This window comes from Vidua chalybeata, chromosome 31 (genome assembly GCF_026979565.1).
Source record: "Vidua chalybeata isolate OUT-0048 chromosome 31, bVidCha1 merged haplotype, whole genome shotgun sequence".
Classification (NCBI taxonomy): Eukaryota; Metazoa; Chordata; class Aves; order Passeriformes; family Viduidae; genus Vidua; species Vidua chalybeata.
The window spans coordinates 321,064-340,000 of NC_071560.1; the positions used below are offsets into that span (position 1 = coordinate 321,064).

General features: G+C 56.9%; 2 protein-coding genes across 2 annotated transcripts in view; one reads left to right on the plus strand and one right to left on the minus strand.

Annotated features, from left to right (window-relative positions):
- Positions 1-1,399: 1,399 nt before the first annotated feature.
- LOC128801680 (uncharacterized) overlaps positions 1,400-18,937 on the plus strand; it is a 17,844-nt gene continuing 306 nt past the window's right edge. Inside the window, exons 1-10 of the mRNA XM_053967724.1 lie at positions 1,400-1,542; positions 1,630-1,730; positions 12,185-12,298; positions 12,751-12,788; positions 13,183-13,777; positions 14,004-14,067; positions 16,750-16,867; positions 17,261-17,360; positions 17,779-17,975; positions 18,393-18,530. Coding sequence (XP_053823699.1) covers positions 1,400-1,542; positions 1,630-1,730; positions 12,185-12,298; positions 12,751-12,788; positions 13,183-13,777; positions 14,004-14,067; positions 16,750-16,867; positions 17,261-17,360; positions 17,779-17,975; positions 18,393-18,530 — 1,608 coding nt within the window. The remainder of the gene's footprint in view (positions 1,543-1,629; positions 1,731-12,184; positions 12,299-12,750; positions 12,789-13,182; positions 13,778-14,003; positions 14,068-16,749; positions 16,868-17,260; positions 17,361-17,778; positions 17,976-18,392; positions 18,531-18,937) is intronic.
- Positions 8,300-12,211, minus strand: LOC128801771 (uncharacterized). The gene is given in 6 exon segments (XM_053967897.1): positions 8,300-9,022; positions 9,488-9,594; positions 10,744-10,866; positions 10,869-10,954; positions 10,956-11,004; positions 11,589-12,211. Coding segments are annotated over 6 exon segments (924 nt in total). The 5' UTR covers positions 11,902-12,211; the 3' UTR covers positions 8,300-8,776.

Sequence of the window (18,937 nt, forward strand, 5' to 3'; positions counted from 1 at the left end):
CCCCAGAGATCCCACACGAGGAGGGGCTGCAAACCCAGCCCGGGGAGCTGTGAGGAGCTAAAACCCTCCCTGTGCCAGGAAGGGTGTGGGGAAGGTGAGAAGAGCTTCAGGCAGAGCTCAGCCTATTCCTGGCGCCTCCAAAGACGGCGGTGCTGGATGCAGAGATCCGTGGGGATGCAGAGATCCCCCTGCAGATCCATGGGTGTAATATATGATTTAAAATAAATTCGTGCTCAGGACTAAAAAAAATACAGTTTCATTTTAAATGGAATCAAGTGAAAGAACAATATACACAAGATGAATTCCTGTCTCAAAGGATGGTTATTCTGAAGGATTATTCCGTCTAGAAGATAAGCATTGAACCCATAAAATGAATATTCCTCACCAGAACAAGATATTCAAGATTACCGTCTAACAGGATTTCAGCAATCAGAGTATTCCGGGGAAAACTGTGCACAAGAAAAGAACATGTATTAATATGTGGAAAGGGGCAAGATCCATGAGAGGGAACAGGAAGACCCCCCAGGAATCCTGCTAGGTCTGAAAACAACACAAAAAACCCCTGCGGAATCAGCACCTCGTGACCTGCCAGGGGCACGGAGCTGCAGAGCCTGAACCCAGCTCCGATCGCCTGGCTCGGCGCTGTTTTGCTTGTGGCTTTTCCAATTTTTACTTGGATTTGATTTAATAAATTCCTCGAATCATTAAATTGGCTGATTCATTTATAACAATGGGGCTGCAGAGATCCCCCTGCAGATGCGTGGGGATGCAGAGATCCCCCTGCAGCCCCTGGAGGAGCCAGGCTGGAGCACGGGGATGCCTGAGAGGAGGCTGTGAGCCCGTGGGCAGAGGGGCCCCCGCTGGAGCAGCCTGTCCTGGAAGGACTGAGCCCGTGGCACAGTGACCCACGCTGCAGCACTTGGAGGGGGGCTGTGCCCCAGGGGATGGACTCCGCTCGGAGAAGTTCCTGGACAAGTCTCCGGTGGGAGAGAGCGCAGGGTGCAGCAGGGGAACGACTCCTGTCCCTGAGCAGAGGGAGAAGGCACGGGGGATGAACTGAGCATGGCCCCATTCCCTGTCTCCTGCCCTGCCGGGGGAGGAGGTGCAGCTGGAAGGAGGGAGGCCTGGGGGAAAGCTGCATCCAAGGCTCTTCCTTGACTTCTCATTCTCCTGCTCGGAGCTTTTGGAGTTTTCTGCCCGAAATCGCTCCCCTGCCCCACTCACCCCCAGGGCTTTTTTCTCCCTTTTTGGGGGAAATCCAAGCGCTGCACTGACGCTGCTAATTAGGGGTAGGAGAAGCGGGGCTCGTGGGCTTGCCGCAGAGGCGGAGGCAGCGAAGGCGCAGGGCCGGGAAAGCCGTGTCGGGAGGTGCGGAGAAGTTTGTTTGTGTTTGCGCTGGATGCCGGCCCGGGCCCGGGCCCGTTCCAGGGCTGTTCCTCAGCTGCGGCTTTGCCCTCGCCCAGCCCGGGGGGCCCTGAGAGCGCGGGGCGAGGCGGTGCCGTGTGCAGAGCCCGCCCCTCGCTGCGATTGGCCGGCTGTGCCGTCAGTCGTGGTTGTGGCGCGCTGATTGGTGAGAGCGGGGCGAAGCACGGCCCCGCTGGCGGCCTGAGGGCGGCCCTGGCTGGGCAGCGGCGCCATTGGCGGAGCGTCTGTGCGGGCCCGGGAGCGGCGGCAGCGGCCGGAGGCCGGGGAGGCGGCATTGGCGGAGCTGGGAGGCGGCCCCGGCGCAGGTGGGAGCCGCGCTGGGTTCTGCGGGGGCTCGGGGCTCGCTGCGGGCGGAGGGGGCGGCAGGGGGCTGCGGCGGCTTGCTTGTGCCGTGTCCGGCCCGTGGTGGCCCTGGGCCGAGGGCGCTGCGGGAGCGGCTGCCCGCGCTCTCCTTCCCGCCGCTGCCTGGGCAGGAGCCGCTGCCGGAGCAGCGCTGCCTCGTCCCGCTTGCTGTGGCTAGGACAGAGGTGGCTGCCCCGTCGCCGGGAGCGTGCGGGGAAATTCACGTCGCCGGAGGCTTCTGTGCCCAGAGGAGACCGAGGAGTCCTGTCAAAGTGACTTTATTGCTGGGCAGAGGGAGAGGCCGTGGGGCATTTGCCGTGCGCTCTCTGCCCTTGCTGTAGTACGCAGCCTCCTTTTTATGCTCATTTTCCCGGCCGCATCTCCCTCTGCCTTTGCCCGCTGCCTGAGGGACTCGGAAGGTTCCGACTTCAGATGCGCCTGCTGCCTGTCCTCGTTAATGTGCACCCTCCTTGTGTATAACAGCCGATATTCGTGGCTCTGTGAAGTCTTTGTTCTTCTGGAAGTTGAGGAATTTAGCGGGACTTTGAGCAGCTGTCTGTATTGAGTTTGTAACATTTATTGGAACTGATGGTTTCTCCCGTTACTTCTTTATCTACAAGTCCCTGGCCCTGTCTCCAGGCAGATTCACTCATTGACTCTGTTTTGTTCTTCCCGGGTCCTCTTCGGTTGTAGAATTTGTTCTGGTGGCCCTTCATCTTTTCCCCATTTTTGGGCGCTCCCTCCAGCCGGGGCTGCATCAATTGACCGCTTTTTTTCTATTTACATCATCAAGTACTTGAATTTCGACTGATTTCCCTGAACTTGTTAGAGCAAAAACCCCAGTGCTCTGATGCTCCCTGTATAGCATAGACAGTGACAGCACATGTTGGAGTGGGCACAGGGATGATCCCCCCCTTATTTTAGTGCAGTTTTCACAGCGTTCTCCATTTGCTGTTTCCCTTTGCAGCTTCACCCATTTCTGTTGCAGAGTCAGAGATCCTGACCATGGGCTCTGCCTTCAGCTGTGCCAATTGCATCTGTGCAAGCAGGCAGAGCTTGGGGTGAGGGGCAGAGGGAATCAGCCCAATTCCTGCCCCAGGCAAGAAGAGCCGGGTACATTGTCCGCACTTTGCCCCAGCAGTGTTAATTTGCATTTCTAAAGCTCCTCTGCTGGCTGCCTGGAATGCAGCTTCTCTCCCATAGCAGCCTTCAGCAGCCTCACTTGTGGCCCCCCCACAACCTGATGCTTTTTTTTTTTTTTTTTTCCCTCAAATCATCTCTTTACTGTTTCTGAGTTAAAGGGTCACCTTTAAATCTCTACTCGTTTTGCAAAATGCAGCCTAAAGGTGAACGTCGACAAACCCAGAGCAAAATTTTGCCATCACTATGAGCCACGCACAAACATAGCCAAAAAAATTTCGAGGCAATTAAGTTTTTTCTACTTCTCTTTGGAGTAAAAAGTCATTCTCCCATCCCTGACCCAAACCTAACTGGCAATACAGAAGTAGGATTATTACAAAAAACATTCTAATGCTATAAACTTTGCACTGAAACTGCAGGAAAAAGAAAAACTCCACCAATATGTTTAGTGTTAGAGTCAAGGCGTTATTGATTCTGGCCAGGATGTGCAACAGAAATCATTCCATCCCCACATAGCCCGGCTCTGCAGAGAAAATCGTTCTGTGACACGTGGGTTTTACTAGATTTTCCCCAAATTTGATACAGTCTGAACCAATCTAAACCCATTGGTTTAATGTTCTATAGTTTCAGTCGTGCAGTTTTTAGTATTTGTGTTCCTATTGGACCCGGATTTGTTTGCTTCTGATGTTAATTAGGTGGGAACTGCTGGATTTCCTTCTCAGCCTTTTGCAGAGCAGGTGTCTCCAGCTGTGCCGGGGCAGTGTCTGGGGTAGGTGTTGGTTGCTGTTTGCTGCTGGGCGTTGCTGTTTTGCTGCTGGTCGTTATCTTTGTGGGTATCCTTTGGGCCATTCGCAGAGTGTTGAGCTGCTCAACTCATCTCCGTGGAGTGGTGGGACATCCCTTAAAAAAACCTTGAACCTTTCATTCCCCGATGCCAAGGCAAAGCAAGCCTGAGTAGAGAAATCAAATGTTGAAAAGGTTGAAGTCGATGCCCTGGTGTATTTTCCATGGATGCAATGGCAGGCAGCGCAGTGTGTGAGTGTAAGTGAGAGGCAGAGTGGAATTGTGCCGTTGTGTTCCCCAGCAGCTGCGGCAGTGCAGGCACAGAAAGCACTGAAGCTGCAGCAGTGGCAGCAAGGATTGGCCCCGGTGTCTGGAGATGCCAAAGGAGGGTGGGCAGGAGGAGGATTTGAGCAGAGGATGTGTGGGCAGGCCCAGGGCCTTGCCCCGCTGTGGAGGCCTGGCTGCTGCTGCGCTGCCTTCAGTGCAGGCTCAGTGGGGGCCTCCCATCCTCCTGCTGCAGGCGGGAAGTGCAAATCTCCGGGGCTTCAGAGCCCTGGAGCCGAGGCTGAGGGGTCCCCCCGTGTTCAGCTGTGCTGGCGGCTGTTTCTGGCCTCAGGGCCACTTGGCACGGGCCACGCCACTTGGCCAGCAGTGGTGCTGCTTTGCAGTCCTTAGGCAGGGCCCGATGTCCTGCTTGGATGTTGGCAACAGCAAAGTGCCAAGGCAGGCTCTGTGCCAGCCCAGCTTCCTGTGGCAGAGATTTCAGAAGTGACAGGATTGTGGCCACAGACTGCTTTAGATGTCCATCCCTTATCTCCAGCCTGCACGAGGTGGAGAATTAGCAGTGTAAGGAATTGCCAGGATGAATTGCAAGGGAGACAATTGAATATCGGCCCTGGGTCTGGCTCTTCTTCTTGCCAAAACCAATGGCAAAAGCTGTACCCATGGCATCTTGGTTTCCAGCCCTGACTCCTTGCCAGGGGCTGTTTGGGTGGGCTCTCCCCTGCCCAGGAGGGCAATGCCTCTGCCAGGTGCTTGTGGCCGACCCCATCCCCTGGGTGCTGGGGCCCCCTTGGGCCCTGGGGTTGATCCCTGAGGGGCTGTAGGAACTGTGCCATGGCCTTTGCCTTCAGCTTGGCCTTTGGCTCATCCCTCCTTGCATTCAGCTGCTGTGCCTTTGTGCCCAAGTGCTCCAGGGACTCCTTCTGCCACTCCTGCAGCCCCGCTCAGTGCCTGTGGGTGCTCATCCTCTGAGAGCTGCTGAGCTTTCTGCAAAATCTTTCCTTTCTCCAGCGACCCAAACCAGTAATAGAAAATCCTGATCTTTGCATGTACACTCTGCATTTCCCAGCTGTTGCTTTGTTTTCCTGCTTGTGCTCAGGGTCCCCTCCAGAGCCCGTATGGCAGAGCCGGTCCCTGTCCTGCCGCAGTGTCCAAAGGCGGCCCCCCCGGCGGGCAGGGCCGGCAGCTCCCCGGGGCCGGGCAGCGGCCGGGGCGTCCCGCAGCCTCCTGGGGGCCGGGGGCCAGTGCCGGCCCTGCCCGGGGCTGGTGGGGTCAGGCAGCGCCCGGCGCTGAGCCCCGGCTGCCCCACAGCCCCGGCCTGGCCCCGCAGCTCCCCACAGGCCCCCAGCCCGTGCTCCCGGTCCCGCAGCTCTGCGCCCGGTGCTGCCGCTGCCCACCGCAGAGAAACCCCCTGACATCCTGACCTCCTTCTTTTCCTGTCCTGGAAACCGGGGATGGAGAGGAGCAGGATTAGCTGGCAAATTCTGAGCATAAAACAGTGCTTGAAAACATCTCAGTGCTCTGTGTTTTTCTCTTCCTCCTCTTTTCCATCATCCTTTTTCTTGCCACATTGATCCCTCCTGCTGCTTCTTGCCTTCCCCATATTGCTGCACACTCCCCTTCACCCGATCCCTTCCCAGCACACCAACACCATCCATCCCCTGTTGTCCAAATCCCTTCTCCACTTCCGTTATTGCCCCCTGGGTGTGCATGTCCTTAATTACCTCTGGGGGAATGTGCAAACGACCTCAACATTCTCCCAGGGGACCCTTCAGAGACATTTTGGGCTCATCATCCCTTTGGCCAGGACTCCTCCCTGGCTTTCCCTTTTCTGCCCTCCCTGGGTGCCCTGCCATGTTCACTCCCCGAAGATCCCAGTGCACTCACAGATGAGATTTTCAGTGCTCTCTCCCTGCTGCCTCCTCACAGACCCCCCCTGATGTGTCACTCGTCTGTCTCCTGGTCACTGCCCGGTCCCCAATCAATCCCCGGTGCCGCTGCCAGCCAAGGGAGCCGATCACCCAAAGTGGGTGAGGCACCTTCAGCTGCACTCCCTGCCCGCGGCTGCGGACAGTGGAAGGAATTCCGGATGAGCCCCAGGGTGTGCGGAAAAATTGACATCAGCAGAGGTTTCTGTCCAGAAAGCAGACAGAGGAGTCCTGTAAAAGTAATTTCATTCCTAAAAATGGGAGAGGCCATGGGACATTGCCATGGGATCTCTCCCATTGTGGGAGGACACAGCCTCCTTTTCATCCTAATTCTCCTGGCCACATCTCCCTCTCCCTTTCCCCACTGGCTGAAATACTTGAGAGCTACAAACTTCCCAATCCACCTACTTCATAGCCCCTTCATATGCACCCCACTATTGTATAGCAAACGATATTCATGGCTGTGTTAAGGCTTTGTTGTTCTTCTGGAAGTTCATGAATTGAGCAGGACCTTGGCTGAGCAGCAGTCTGTGTCATCAATTGATACCATTTTCTGAAACCGATGGCTTCTCCTGTCACTTCCTTATGTACAGGTCCCAGGCCCTATCTCCGAGCAGATTGACAGCATCTGTTTGTAAAGACACTTTCCTCTTGTTCCTTTCATGGAGGTCCCCCGTTTGCGGGAGATCCCCCCTGGAGCAGGGTGTCCGCTCTTTGCTGCAGCCCCAGCCCTCAGGCAGAGCTCAGCCAATCAGAGCGGGCGGCGCTGATGACGCACCAGTTGCCAGGCAGACTCGCAGCTCCCAGCCTTCCCCACCTGGACCCCACCTGCGCCCCCCCTCGGCCCCAGCGCCCCCCGCGAGGGGAATTTGGGGAGGTGGGAGTGGGGCAGCGCCAAGGCCGGGCCCCCCCGCGCTGTCCTGGCGGGAGCGGCTGCAGTGGGGACCGAGTGCGGGCGGAGGCGGCCGAGAGCCCAGCGCTGCCCCAGCCCGACCTGCCCCAGCTCCATCCCTGCCCCTGCGCTGGGATGCTGTGGGTTTGGGGGGAAGAGGGAGCCGGCAGTGGGTGCTGGGCCTGGGGGCAGGAGGAGAAGGGAAGGAGAAGCAGGGTTGAGGAACAAAGTGGTCAAATGCTGCACGTGGCAGGAGAAGGTGGGATTGTGCAGGAGAAGGAGGAATAGCAGGAGGAAGAGGAGTGTGAGGAAGAGCAGAGACACAGGGGGAGGAGGAGGAGGAGGAGGAGGAGGAGGAGGAGGAGGAGGAGGAGGAGGAGGAGGAGGAGGAGGAGCAGAAACAGGAAGCAGCACAAGGTTCCACCCCTCCCTGTATCTGCAGTCACCCCCCAGCCCCAGGAGCGCTGCTCCCCCCACATGCAGCAGGTGACTGTGGAGGGGGATCCGCGATTTTCACGGGGTGAATTTTGGTGTTTCTGAGCTTTCTTGGGCTAAATGTTGGTGCTTTGGTTTTATGTGGCAGCTGAATCTTTATCTTTTGGAGGAAGTTTTTGCTGACTTGCGATGTTTGGGGAGTTTTTGATCTGTGTCTTGAAGTTTGCAGGATTTCTGGGCTGAATCTTGGTGTTTTGGAGGTTCTTCTAGACACAATGAGTTCCTGAAATGGGCTTGGGGAAGGAGGAACCTCCAGTCCAAGGTGCTCTCCTCGTTTTTTCCCCAAACCAGGATTTGTCATTGCCAGGGCGTGGCTGGATGGAGGAGGAGGAAGAGCCCCAGAGATCCTGCAGGAGGAGTGGCTGCAAACCCAGCCCAGGGAGCTGCGGGGAGGAAAGAGCCCCCCTGAGCCAGGAAGGCGGCCGGAGATCCAGCCGGAGCTCGGAGCTGGTGGAGAAGGCTCATGGCAGGGAGAAGCCACACAAGTGCTTGGAATGTGGGAAGGGCTTCAGCCAGAGCTCCACCCTGGTCCGGCACCAGAGGATCCACACTGGGGAACGGCCCTACGAGTGTGGGGAGTGTGGGAAGAGCTTCAGCCAGAGCTACAGCCTAATCCAGCACCAGAGGATCCACACTGGGGAACGGCCCTACAAGTGTGGGAGGTGTGGGAAGGCTTTCAGAGAGAGGTCCAGGCTGTTTGAGCACCAGGTGATCCACACTGGGGAACGGCCCTTTGAGTGCTTGGAATGTGGGAAGAGCTTTGGGCGGAGCTCTGGCCTGAGAGCACACCAGCGCATCCACACTGGGGAGAGGCCCTACGAGTGTCCTCAGTGTGGGAAGAGGTTTCAGAACAGCTCCAATCTCCTCCTACACGAGCGGATTCACACAGAGGAGAGGCCCTTCCGCTGCCCCGACTGTGGGAAGGGCTTCAAGGAAAACTCCAAACTCACCATGCACCGGCGCATCCACACTGGGGAGAGGCCCTACGAGTGTGGGGAGTGTGGGAAGAGCTTCTCCAGGAGCTCAACCTTGACGAAACACCAACAGAGGCACCACTAAGGGAAGCCCTGTGAGTGCCCCGAGTGAGGGAAGAGCTTCGAGTGAGGGAGGAGAGTGAGGGAAGAGCTTCGTGCGCTGCTCCAGCTCCATCCCCCATGGGAGGCTCCGGGCTGGATGATCCCCAGTGACCCCCGTTGGGCAGAGCCCTGGTGCCCCCGTATGGGGAATAAAACAGAGAGTAAAACAATGGAGCCGGTAAAGGGGCCCGATATCTGAGGCCTGACTGAGCAGAAACTGTGGGAGACACAGACACAGTTTAAGTCTCCCTGGGCAAGAAGTGACCAAGCATCCTGTTGTGAGACTTTGTGATAAGATAATGTTCCCAGGTGACGTGATGTCATGAAGAATGTGTAAGCAATGGAAATTGTTAGCAAACATCGAGCCCTATAAGCACCACACAAGTAAAACCCTGTATAAACGCCTGGTACCCTCAATAAAATCGGCTTCTGATCTGAGCTCGGCTGTCCCCGTCTCTCCATCGTGGACAACCCCTGTTGTGGGTGATCCCCGTTGGGTGGGGGGAAGGTGTTGGAGGGAGTTCTTTCCCTTCTCCTTGTGCTGCTGTGGTTTGGTTGGTGATAAATCCCCTCCGTGTGCCCGGGCTGGCTCTGTTGTCCCCGTGCCGGTGCTCGGGGCGGGATCTCTCCCGTTGCTTGTCTGCAGTCCCGGGCCTCTCCTCAGCCAATGAGAGAATGCGATGGACAAGAGCCAGCCAATCCGAGAGAGCGGGGCTGATGACTCACCAGTTGCCGGGCAGACCCGCAGCAGGCAGTGTTCCCCACCTGGACCCCACCCTCCGTGCCCAGTCCCGGCCCCGCCGTGGGGTCCCCCAAGTCCCTCCCCACCGCCCCCCATAACCTGGAGTGGGTTTAACTGAGAAGCTTTCCTGGGAAAACTGGGAGCAGGCGGGCAGGGGCAGAGTGACAGCAGGGCTGGGGTGACACACGACCACCCCCCAAAATCATCGTGAGGACGGAGCGGGGGGTCCCGGCCGGGCCTGAGGCCGCGGGGAGCGGCTGCGGGCGCCGGCGGCTCAGGAGCTGTGTGGGCAGAGAAAAGGGGGTGACAGCGGGCTGGGGGCCCCGGGGGGAGCACACACGCTCTGGGGGAGGGGGGACACGACCCCCGGGACCCCCCTGACCTTCTTGTGCAGGCAGAAGCCGAGCCCCAGTGCCAGGAAGACAAAGCCCAACTCTGAGTCCTCGATCCCTGTGGGCATCTTGCTGCAGGCGGCGTCTGGCGGCATCTCTGGGGGGTCTGCAGGAGTCAGGACCCCCCAAAACCTCTCATGGACACCCCAGGCCCCTCCAAGCTCCCTCCCGGTCACTCCCAGCCCACCCAAGACCCCCTGAAACATCCCCCTGATCCCTTCCCAACCTCCCCAGGACCTACCAAAGCCCCTCCCATTCCCATCAGGATCCCACAGCCCCTTTCCAGTTGTCCCCTACAGCCCCAGGACACCCAAACCCTCTCCCAGTCCCTTCCCAGCCCCACCAGGACTCACCCAGACCCCTCCCATTCTCCTCCCAGCACAACCAACCTCATCCCAAGCCTCCCTTAGCCATCCCCAATCTCCTTCCAGCCCCTCCAGGCTCACTCCAATCCCTCCCAATTACACCCAGCTCCCCCAAACTCCCTCCCAGTGCCCACCAAGTCCCCCAGAACCCCATCCCACCCTCCCCAGTATCCTCCTGTCGTGGGGACAGGACATTTTCATGCTCATTATCCCAATCGTGGTTTTTGTTCCCTGTCCTCAGTTTGTTTTGTCTTCCTTCCCCCCCCCACCCCGGGCTGGCTGCTGGCTTGCCGCTTAGCTTGCTTGCTGCTTTTGCTTGCTGCTGGCTGCATGCTTTGCTGGCTCTGCTTTCCTCTCTTTTTTCTCTGCTTTTCGCTGGCTTGCTTTTTTGCCATTTTTTTTTTTTCCTTTCTCCCAGTTTCCGTTGTTCCCTTTCCCCCCCCCCCCCCCCCAAGACATCGGACCTACTCCAGGCAGGAGCTCCCCCGGGGTCTGCGAAAGAAGCTGCGTACCCTCTGCGGCGAAGAGAGATACAGCTCAACCCTCTTGGACTGGTGAAAACATCTGTGGTCATCTTGGGCTATTTCTCTTGTGCTGGGGAGTGTTTTTTTTGTTGTGCCTTAATAAACAAGTTTTTTCCACTTTCCCCTCTGAAGGAATTCCTCCTGAACCCGGTGGTGGGGGGAGGTTGCGGAGGGTTTGGTTTCCTATAGGGGGCTCCTTTGGAGGTGTTTTCCCCTAATTTGTCCAAAACCCCTTCTTAGCCCTTCCAGACCCTCCAGCCCCTCTCCCAGCTGAAACCAGGCGCTCTCCAACTCCCTCCCAGTAGTTCCCAGCACATCCCAGTGGCTCTGGCAGTGCCCCCAATTCCTCCCCCGTACCCCAGTGGCGGCTCAGGGGGTGCTCCAGGCTGACGTGCTCCACCTGGCAGGTGCAGGTGAGCCCGTGCCAGGGGGGGGTTTCCAGCAGCACCAGGAGCTGGTAGGTCCAGTCCTTGTTGGGACCATGTCGGTGGCCACCACAGAGAGCTCCTGCTGGCCCTGGAGCCACCTCAGCTGGGTGTGGGCAGGGTAGAAATCCATCAGGGAGCAGCCCCGGCTGGGAGCTCGAGGGCACCAGCAAGATGGATACGCTGGGGGGCACTGGGAGAGTTTGGGCACAGACTGGGATCAGCTGAGGGGAACTGGGAGAGAGAGGGGAGGGATGGGGTGGCCTGGGGAGGGACTGGGAATGGACTGGGAGGGAGTGGTAATGGACTGGGAAGGAGTGGAGTGGCACTCAGAGAGATGGGAGGGGATGGGGGGGCACTGGGAGAGAGGGTGTAGGTCTAGGAGTGAACTGGGAATGAACTGGGCATGGACTTGGAGGGGCTGGGGCGGCACTGGGAGGAACTGGGAATGAAGTGCGCGGCACTGGGAGGCCGAGTCCAGAGCGGGGCACTCGGCGGTGCGGGTCTGCCTGGCAACTGATGAGTCATCAGAGACACGCGCTCTGATTGGCTGAGAGGCGGCAGCGCCACGCTAGGCTGAGATGGACAGCCGGGAGGCACTGGCAGAGACTGGGATGGACTGGGAGAGCCACGGGGGGCAGTGGCAGGGACAGAAGGTCTCGGGGATGGGCACAAGGAGGGCTGAGGGCTCTGGGGCGATTCCCAGGGAGGTTTTGAGGGCCTCCAGGGTCATTGCCAGGGCAGGGCCGGAGGGGACGCGCTCTGCCCCCCGCTCACCTCGGTGCTCCAGGAGGAACGGGCTGAGATACTCGTAGTTGTACCGGCAGAGCCAGTCCAGTGAGATACTCGTAGTTGTACCGGCAGAGCCAGTCCGGTGAGATACTCGTAGTTGTACCGGCAGAGCCAGTCCGGTGAGATACTCGTAGTTGTACCGGCAGAGCCAGTCCGGTGAGATACTCGTAGTTGTACCGGCAGAGCCAGTCCACCCCAGTCCTGTTTTGCTCCTTAACGTGTGGGTCGCTGTTCCAGTACCTGGCTGCTGTCTCCCCATAGAGGGTGAACCCCAAATGGTGCCACACGGTTGCTGCATTTTCAGAGTTCCTCTTGGATCCTTTGGGCCATTGGCTGTGCCTGGGAGGGTTCTTTGTGCTCCTTTGTGACACAGGAGAACCTTCCAGGCGGTTTCCGCGTGAGCTGCTGCTGTGATGTCACAGGAACACTGCCACGTCCCCGTGGTGTTCCCGTTGCTGTGGGACACGGAGGCCTCAGTGTCCAGAGTGGCTGTGGGCACTGCTCGTTGCCGGAGGATCCTCCTGCCCGAGGCATTCTCAGCAGCCAGCCCACCCCTGACGGGTCTCCTTCTGTGCTTGCAGGGCTACAGTCAGCAGACGTGTGCAGCGCAGCCAAAATGATCCAGCACGTGGTTGCTGCAGTTTGCACGCTGTACTCTGTGGCGTATTCGGGGTATTTTTTAACCCACTTGGCACGTGAGTCGAGGTTTCCCCTCGGTGCTGTGGCTTTGGGCTTGCTGTGTGCTTTCTGTTCTTCCTCTGCACCTGAGTTGACTTTGTAACCAAATTGCCATGAAGACACCATTGGTTTGGGAGAGCTCCTGCCAGCAGCTGCAGCTGCAAAAGGGGGTGTCTGCAGCCAGCGGGGCGTGCACAGCATTTGCAATGAGCCCTGGGGGGTTCTGTTCCCTCAAGCGGGGAGTCTGTGGCAGCAGAGCCTGGAACTCCCTCCGTTTGCTGGTGCAGCCAAGAACTGACCCAGCCCAGTATTTTGTGCTGTTCTCTTGCTGTGTGAAGGGACTGTGGCTCCTGCAGGGACGCTGTGAAAGCAAAATGCTCTCTCGGGGTTGCCTTGCTCCGTGGCATTTCCCACCACAGGCAGTTTTTTTCCTGACAGCATCTGGTTCATGTTCCCTCTTCCCTTGCAGGGCACCTCATGTGTGGATCCCGAGCAGCTCCTCCTTCGGTGAGTGGGGAAGGAACCTTTGGTGTTTGGAATTGTGCAGCAAATTGTGACCTCGGCACGTGGCAGCTGAGTGCCAGCCTGGGAGGCAGAAGGAAAGTTCCTGTCAGTGTCCTTTCAGCAGCAAAGGGATCCCTGGCAGTTTTCTCCTTTTCTGCTGAAGAGCTTTTGAAGAGCTGCAGGTCTGGTTTTGCAGGCAGAGCATTGCTTGCTGGCTTTAGCCATGGTGGAATATCGAATTCCCAACAATAAGTGGCAATGTCGACTTTAGCCCATTTTTGGTTTGAACAGCTCCAAACCCAATTTCTGCTCAGTGCAGCTGGATGTGCAGCTGAGGATAAAGAAGGTGATAACTGAGACAGAACTTCCCGTCCCTCACGCTGCCGTCTGTCCACAGGGCACAAAAGCAGCACCAGCACCTCCTCTGGCTCCCTCTGCTTCCAAAGAGGAGGCCAAAGAGGAGGAAGAGAGCAGTGAGCTTCCCGCTGTTCTGGGGGACGATGGTGAACTTCCCTCAGTGCCGGGAGATGAGGGTGAGCTTCCCGCTGTTCTGGGAGACGAGGGCGAACATCCCGCGGTGTGGGAATACAACGGCGAGGCTCCCGCGGTGGGGGACAAGGACAGTGGACATCTCCTGGCGTGGGACGAGGACGGTGGATGTCCCCTGGTGTGGGACGAGGATGGCCAAGCTCCCATGGTGTGGGACGAGGACTACAGACATCTCCCGGTGTGGGATGAAGACAGAGCACATCCTGTGGCTTGGGAAGATGAGGATGAACATCTCCCGGCATGGGAAGTGGACAGTGAATGTCCCCTGGCTTGGAAAGATGATGGTGAACCTGCAGCATTTTGGGAAGAGGATGGAGAACCTGCCTGTGCTTGGGAAGAGGACACTGAACCTCCCTCGGCTGTGGGATCCTGGGCTGAACATTCTGCCAGCAGCACAGCCCTGCAGCCAGAGGGGAGAGGGGAGTGGTGCCTGATGCAGCTGAGTACGTCTGCTCTGTTCCTGTGTGCCAGAGCAGGCTGCTGTGTGTGTGTCTCGGCATCAGCTGCACCCAGTGTTGCTCTGCAGCTGAATGTCCCAGGGCCATTGATTGTCCTTCCCCAGCTGAGACCAAGGGGCTGCTGGCCCCAGGGAGGGGGGCTGCATTCTGGCTCTGCTGCAAGGCGGGGTCTCACTCTGGGAGGGAGCGTCTTCCACGTGGTTTCTTTCAGGGAACAGTGTGAGCCTGGCGGAGCCTGCCGAGAAATTCCTGGAAGTGGAGCAGATTGGCCAAGGGTAAGTGCACGGCAGTTACTTCTGCGCAAGCAGGCCCAGGTGTTGTGCTGGTGCAGGACCAAGTGAGAAGTCAGGAGAGCTCCAAACACCTCCAGACACTGGGGTACCATCCTGCTGTCTCTCCTTCCTGATCAGAATTGATAACTGTGCTCAGAAGGCACCATCAAAGCCCCTGAGGCTGGCAGTGTCCTGCCTGCAGCAAGGAGCAGGACCTGGAAGATCTTCTGTCCCTGGTATTGGGTTGCCTAAAAGAGCCACTCAGCATCTGGTGACTGTCAGAAACCAGTTCTCAAGGAGATTTCTTTCAAATATTTTGCTTCAAAAAATATCCTCTGGTCAGGATTATCAACCTAATGGTTTAGACACAGAAACCAGAGATGAACTAATAAGTGCTCTGTTCTAGCACAGGTAGTAGAGCCCATACATTCAGTAACAGACACAGAGCTGATGCACTCTGGGGGAAAATGCATCACCTGCCTGATGGCAGGGCCCTTGTGGATCCTGCAGGTCTTAGGCAGGAAATGGAAAAGGATGAAATGCATTCTTTCCCAGTTCTTTAGACACCCAGTGCTCACCCTGGGCTTTGAACTAAAGCAGTTCAGCGTGGACATTTGGGATTTGCTCCAGCCCAATTCCTTCCTGTTGGGTCTCAGTTTTCTCTTGCACACCTTGCATGGCAGAGGGCTGGTGGCTGCTGCGCTGTTGTTGGAAGGGTCGATGCACCCAGGTGTTTGTGAACGCTGCAGGCAGCAGAGATCTCCTGTCTGGGCTGGCTTTCACTGCCAGGGCCTAAAGCGCTGCCTCTTTCTTCTCTGCTGTTTTGTCTCCAGGGCTTTCGGAACCGTTTCTAAAGGACTGGACAGGGCCACAGGAGGAGAGGTCGGTGTCAACGCGCCCAGCAGGTCTGGCAGCTCTCCAGGGCTTTCCCCTCTGCTGGGAGCTGTGGCTGCAGCTTTGGGGGCCAGCAGAGCTTTCCTGCACAGGCTGCTCCTCTGAAGGCAGAGCAGTGTCAGCCTGCAGAGCACAGCTGGGACAGACTTGGTCCTTCTGAAGTGCCCAAAGGAATGCAAGGAGGGCAGCGGTGTCTGTCAGAGCAGGACACGCTGGCTTGGTCTTCATATCTAAAAGTGTGAATGCATCAGTGCTGGAGACTGAGGCCCAATTTATCTTCCCTATTTAGAGAGACATCCTGCTTGGGCTCAATTTGGGGTTTTAGTCCTACTGCAGCTGTTCACAGAGAGAGAGGGAGAGAAATGAGAAGATGGATGTCCAGAGCAAAGCTCTCTCCTAAACCCTGCAGTTGTGTTTGGCTCTGGGGTCAGTGACAGCCTGTGACAGGGACCACCTGAGCAATGGATGTGCGTGTTTGCTTTGTTGTGCAATCCCAACCAGAGCAGTTGCATCTGAAATCATGACCAAATCCCATAGAATTGCTGAAGGGTTCCCGGCTGTTCTGCTCTGTTTTCACAGAACCAGAATTGCCTCCTGCTTGCAAAATGTGTTTGAATAATAATGAGAGTGTTGAGGCCATTTGAGAAGACTGTAGGTGCAGAGAATGTTGTTAGAGCTTGGAGGCTGACAGCTGAGGGGCCATTTGTGCAGAGCTTGCAAGGCCAAATGTCTCAGGCCATGTGTCCTGTCAGCAGCCCCAGCGAGCAGAGCAATGGGCTGTGGGAATGGCACTTGGTGAGCTCTGGTGTCCCATCCCAAGGCAGTTTGGCACAGCCCGGCTCTGTCGGTCCAAAAAGACTCGCTCCGTGTTGGCTGTGGCCTCCTGCCACAGACTCCTCCAGTTAAAGGTCTGCAATGTCCCTTCAGGTGGCCATAAAGAAAATGAGTGTCAGAGGGCAGAACAGGGAACGAGCTGTGAATGAGCTCCTGCCCCTGAAGGACAAGAAGAACCCCAGCGTTGTCAACTCTTTGGACAGCTGAGTGCTTCAGGTCTTATCCCGTGCCCGGGCCCTGCCTTAACCTTTCCTGGCATCCGGAGTCTGTAGCCTGTTTTGAAAATGCCTGACCCTGCCATATCTTCCCAAAACAACAGCCTGGCAGTTCGCTCCCTCCACGTGCTTTCGTTGCTTTGGTTTGGTTTTTCCTTCAAGTTGTCCCTGTTTTCTGTGTCTTACAACAAGTGCTTATAAACCACAGCAGAAATTATTTCCCTTGGCTTCTTCTTCCCAGCCCTTTTCCATTGCTGCAGATGCCAGGAAGACCAGGTTCTTGTTTCCAGAAATGCCTCATTTGCCCATTTGTCACTGGCCTTGCCTGTTTCTGAAGGGACTTTCTGAAAGGTTTTCTGACCCCTTTTGTCCCAAGTGCTGCACGGCCTCCTCCCCTGGATAACCCTGGGAGTTGTGTTGCCTTGTTCTGGAGGGAACTGTGGAACTGATGAGTTCAGAAGCTGAACCAGCTGGGGGCCAATGTTGTGGTTCCACATTGATCTGGGATGTTGCTAAACTGCATTTTTCACCTGCTTGCCATCTAAGGCCTCTCCTTTCTCACAGGTGTCTCCTCCTTTAGACTGTGCAGATTCCAAGGGCTTTGCAGCCTGGCAGGAATGTCTCTCCATCTGATCCTGTCCTCACTGACAAGTGACCTGGAAACAAAACTCCACTCCAGGCTTTTCCATGGGGGAATTGAGCACTGCACATTGGTCTCCATGCTATTGTTTTCCTCTTCCAGCTTCCTTGTTGACGGAGATCTCTGGCTGGTGATGGAATACATGGATGGAGGAACTTTGCAGGACGTTGTCAGACAGACATGCATGGCTGAAGGAGAGATGGCAGCTGTCAGTCGGGAGGTGAGGGATCCTGCTTGTGACTGCCGTGCCTTGGACATGAAGGTCCTTCCCAACAGGGCGTGAGAACAGGAGTGGCTCCATGCTCAGGGCTTTGTTTCTCTGTTGTTTTTATGAGCTGGAGAAGAAAGAGCCCCTGCAGTGAACGGCCTGCCAGCAGCACTGCACTTCTACTCTCTTCTTGTTCTCTTTCCTGCTGTTGTGGTCCTCTCTGTCTGTTTTGGATTTGATTTGCTGTTCTCAGCTTTGCCTTGAACCGTTTGCCTGGAGCTTGTCTGCACTGCACTCCTGGCCTGTCACAGCAAAGTTGCTGCTGGCAGAATTCGAAACTGTCCTTTCTTGTGTGATATATTCCGGCCATTGTTTTTTACCCTCGTGTTTCTTGTTCTCTCTCAGTGTCTGCAGGGCCTGTATTTCCTCCATGGGAACTGGGTGATCCACAGAGATCTGAAGAGCTCCAACATCCTTCTGGGAATGGACGGCTCTGTCAAGCTGGGTGGGTGTTCCTGGCCAGGCACGGCGCTCCCGGGCTGCGGCTGTGGGGCTGCTTCCCAGTGACGGCCAGAGCCCCACAAGGGCTGCTGGGGGCACTGCCCGGCCCCTGCTGCCAGCTGAGACCAGCTGCCCCTGCAGAGAGCTCAGGAGAGGAGCAGGCTGTCAGGGGTGCCTTTGCTCTGGGAATGGCCCTTCCAGAGGGGCAGGAGTTGGAATCTAAAGCTTCAAGGGAATCAGTAAAAGCCACTGGACGAAAGCTGAGGGTTTCTTTAAGGGTCCAATTCCATCTTTCCTTGGCTACAGCGCTGAGGACTTTTCCAGCTGACTTCAGTACTGCATTCTCAGACTGAGAGTGGGGAGTCTTTGTGCTTGGTTTCCTCATTCCAGCTGCCTCTGACAGTGTTTGTTTCTGTCCTCAGCTGATTTTGGCCTCTGCGCTCAGCTCAGCCCTGAGCAGGACCAGCGCAGCTCCATGGTGGGCACTGCTCACTGGATGGCCCCAGAAGTTGTCACCAGTTCTCCTTATGGTCCCAAGGTGGACATCTGGTCCTTTGGCATTGTGACCATCGAGATGGTGGAAGGAGATCCTCCTTACTTCAAGGAAACGAGGGCCATGGTAAGAGGCAAATTCTCCAGTGGTTGCAGAGGCCTGTGAGCACAGGGTGACCCTGCACTGGGAGCAGCAGCTGGAGGATTCTGCACATGGGGAAGGGAATTCCCAGAGGACTCGAGCCTCAGCAAAGATGAATATTCTGCAGTCTCCAGCAACAATTTGCTTTGGGATTTACGTTGTTGCGGCTCTTCTGGCTGTGAGGATGACCTGAAAATGTGAAGCGAGTGCATCAGCTCTTTACAATGGCTGTGGCAGCACCAGGGTGTGGGTTTTTTGGTTGGCATAGAAAAATGAGCTGTGAGCAGCATCTCTGTCTGGGAGGAGAGTGCCCCTGGAGCTGGGGCTGGGAACCCGGCCTCGATGTGAGCACTTGTGGGTGTGAAGGAAGCTGGCAGGGCGCTGAGTTTGCTTTTCCTGCAGGCCTGTGCTCTGATCCAGCAGAACGGGACCCCGCAGCTACAGGAGCCCAGGCGCCTGTCAGTTCTGCTGCGGGACTTCCTCGAGTGCAGCCTGGAGCCGGATGAGGAGCGGCGCTGCTCTGCCCAGGAGCTGCTGCAGGTGAATGCCAAGCGGCTGCAGGGGAAGCAGCAGCGCCAGGGAGAGGTTTTCTTGTGGGGCCCCCTCCGAGAGTCTCCAGTCTTGCTGCTTTCCACACGCAAAGCAAGCAGAATCCTCGCCTGCTTTGGCTTGGCAGGGTCCTTTCCAGGGCATCTGCAGCTGGTGCCCCACAACGAGCAGGGCCATCTTCCAGCAGGTCAGGTGGCTCAGAGCCCTGCCTGACCTGAGCTTGGATGTTTCCAGGGAGGAGGCACCTGCCACATCTCTGGGCACCTTCTGTCAGTGCTTCCCCACTCTCCTGGTAAAAAAATTCTGCCTTCGATCTCATCTGAGCCTGCTTCCCTCTCCTGAGTTTCAGACCATTTCCCTTTGTCCTGTTGCCACAGAGCCTGTGAGGAAGTTGACTC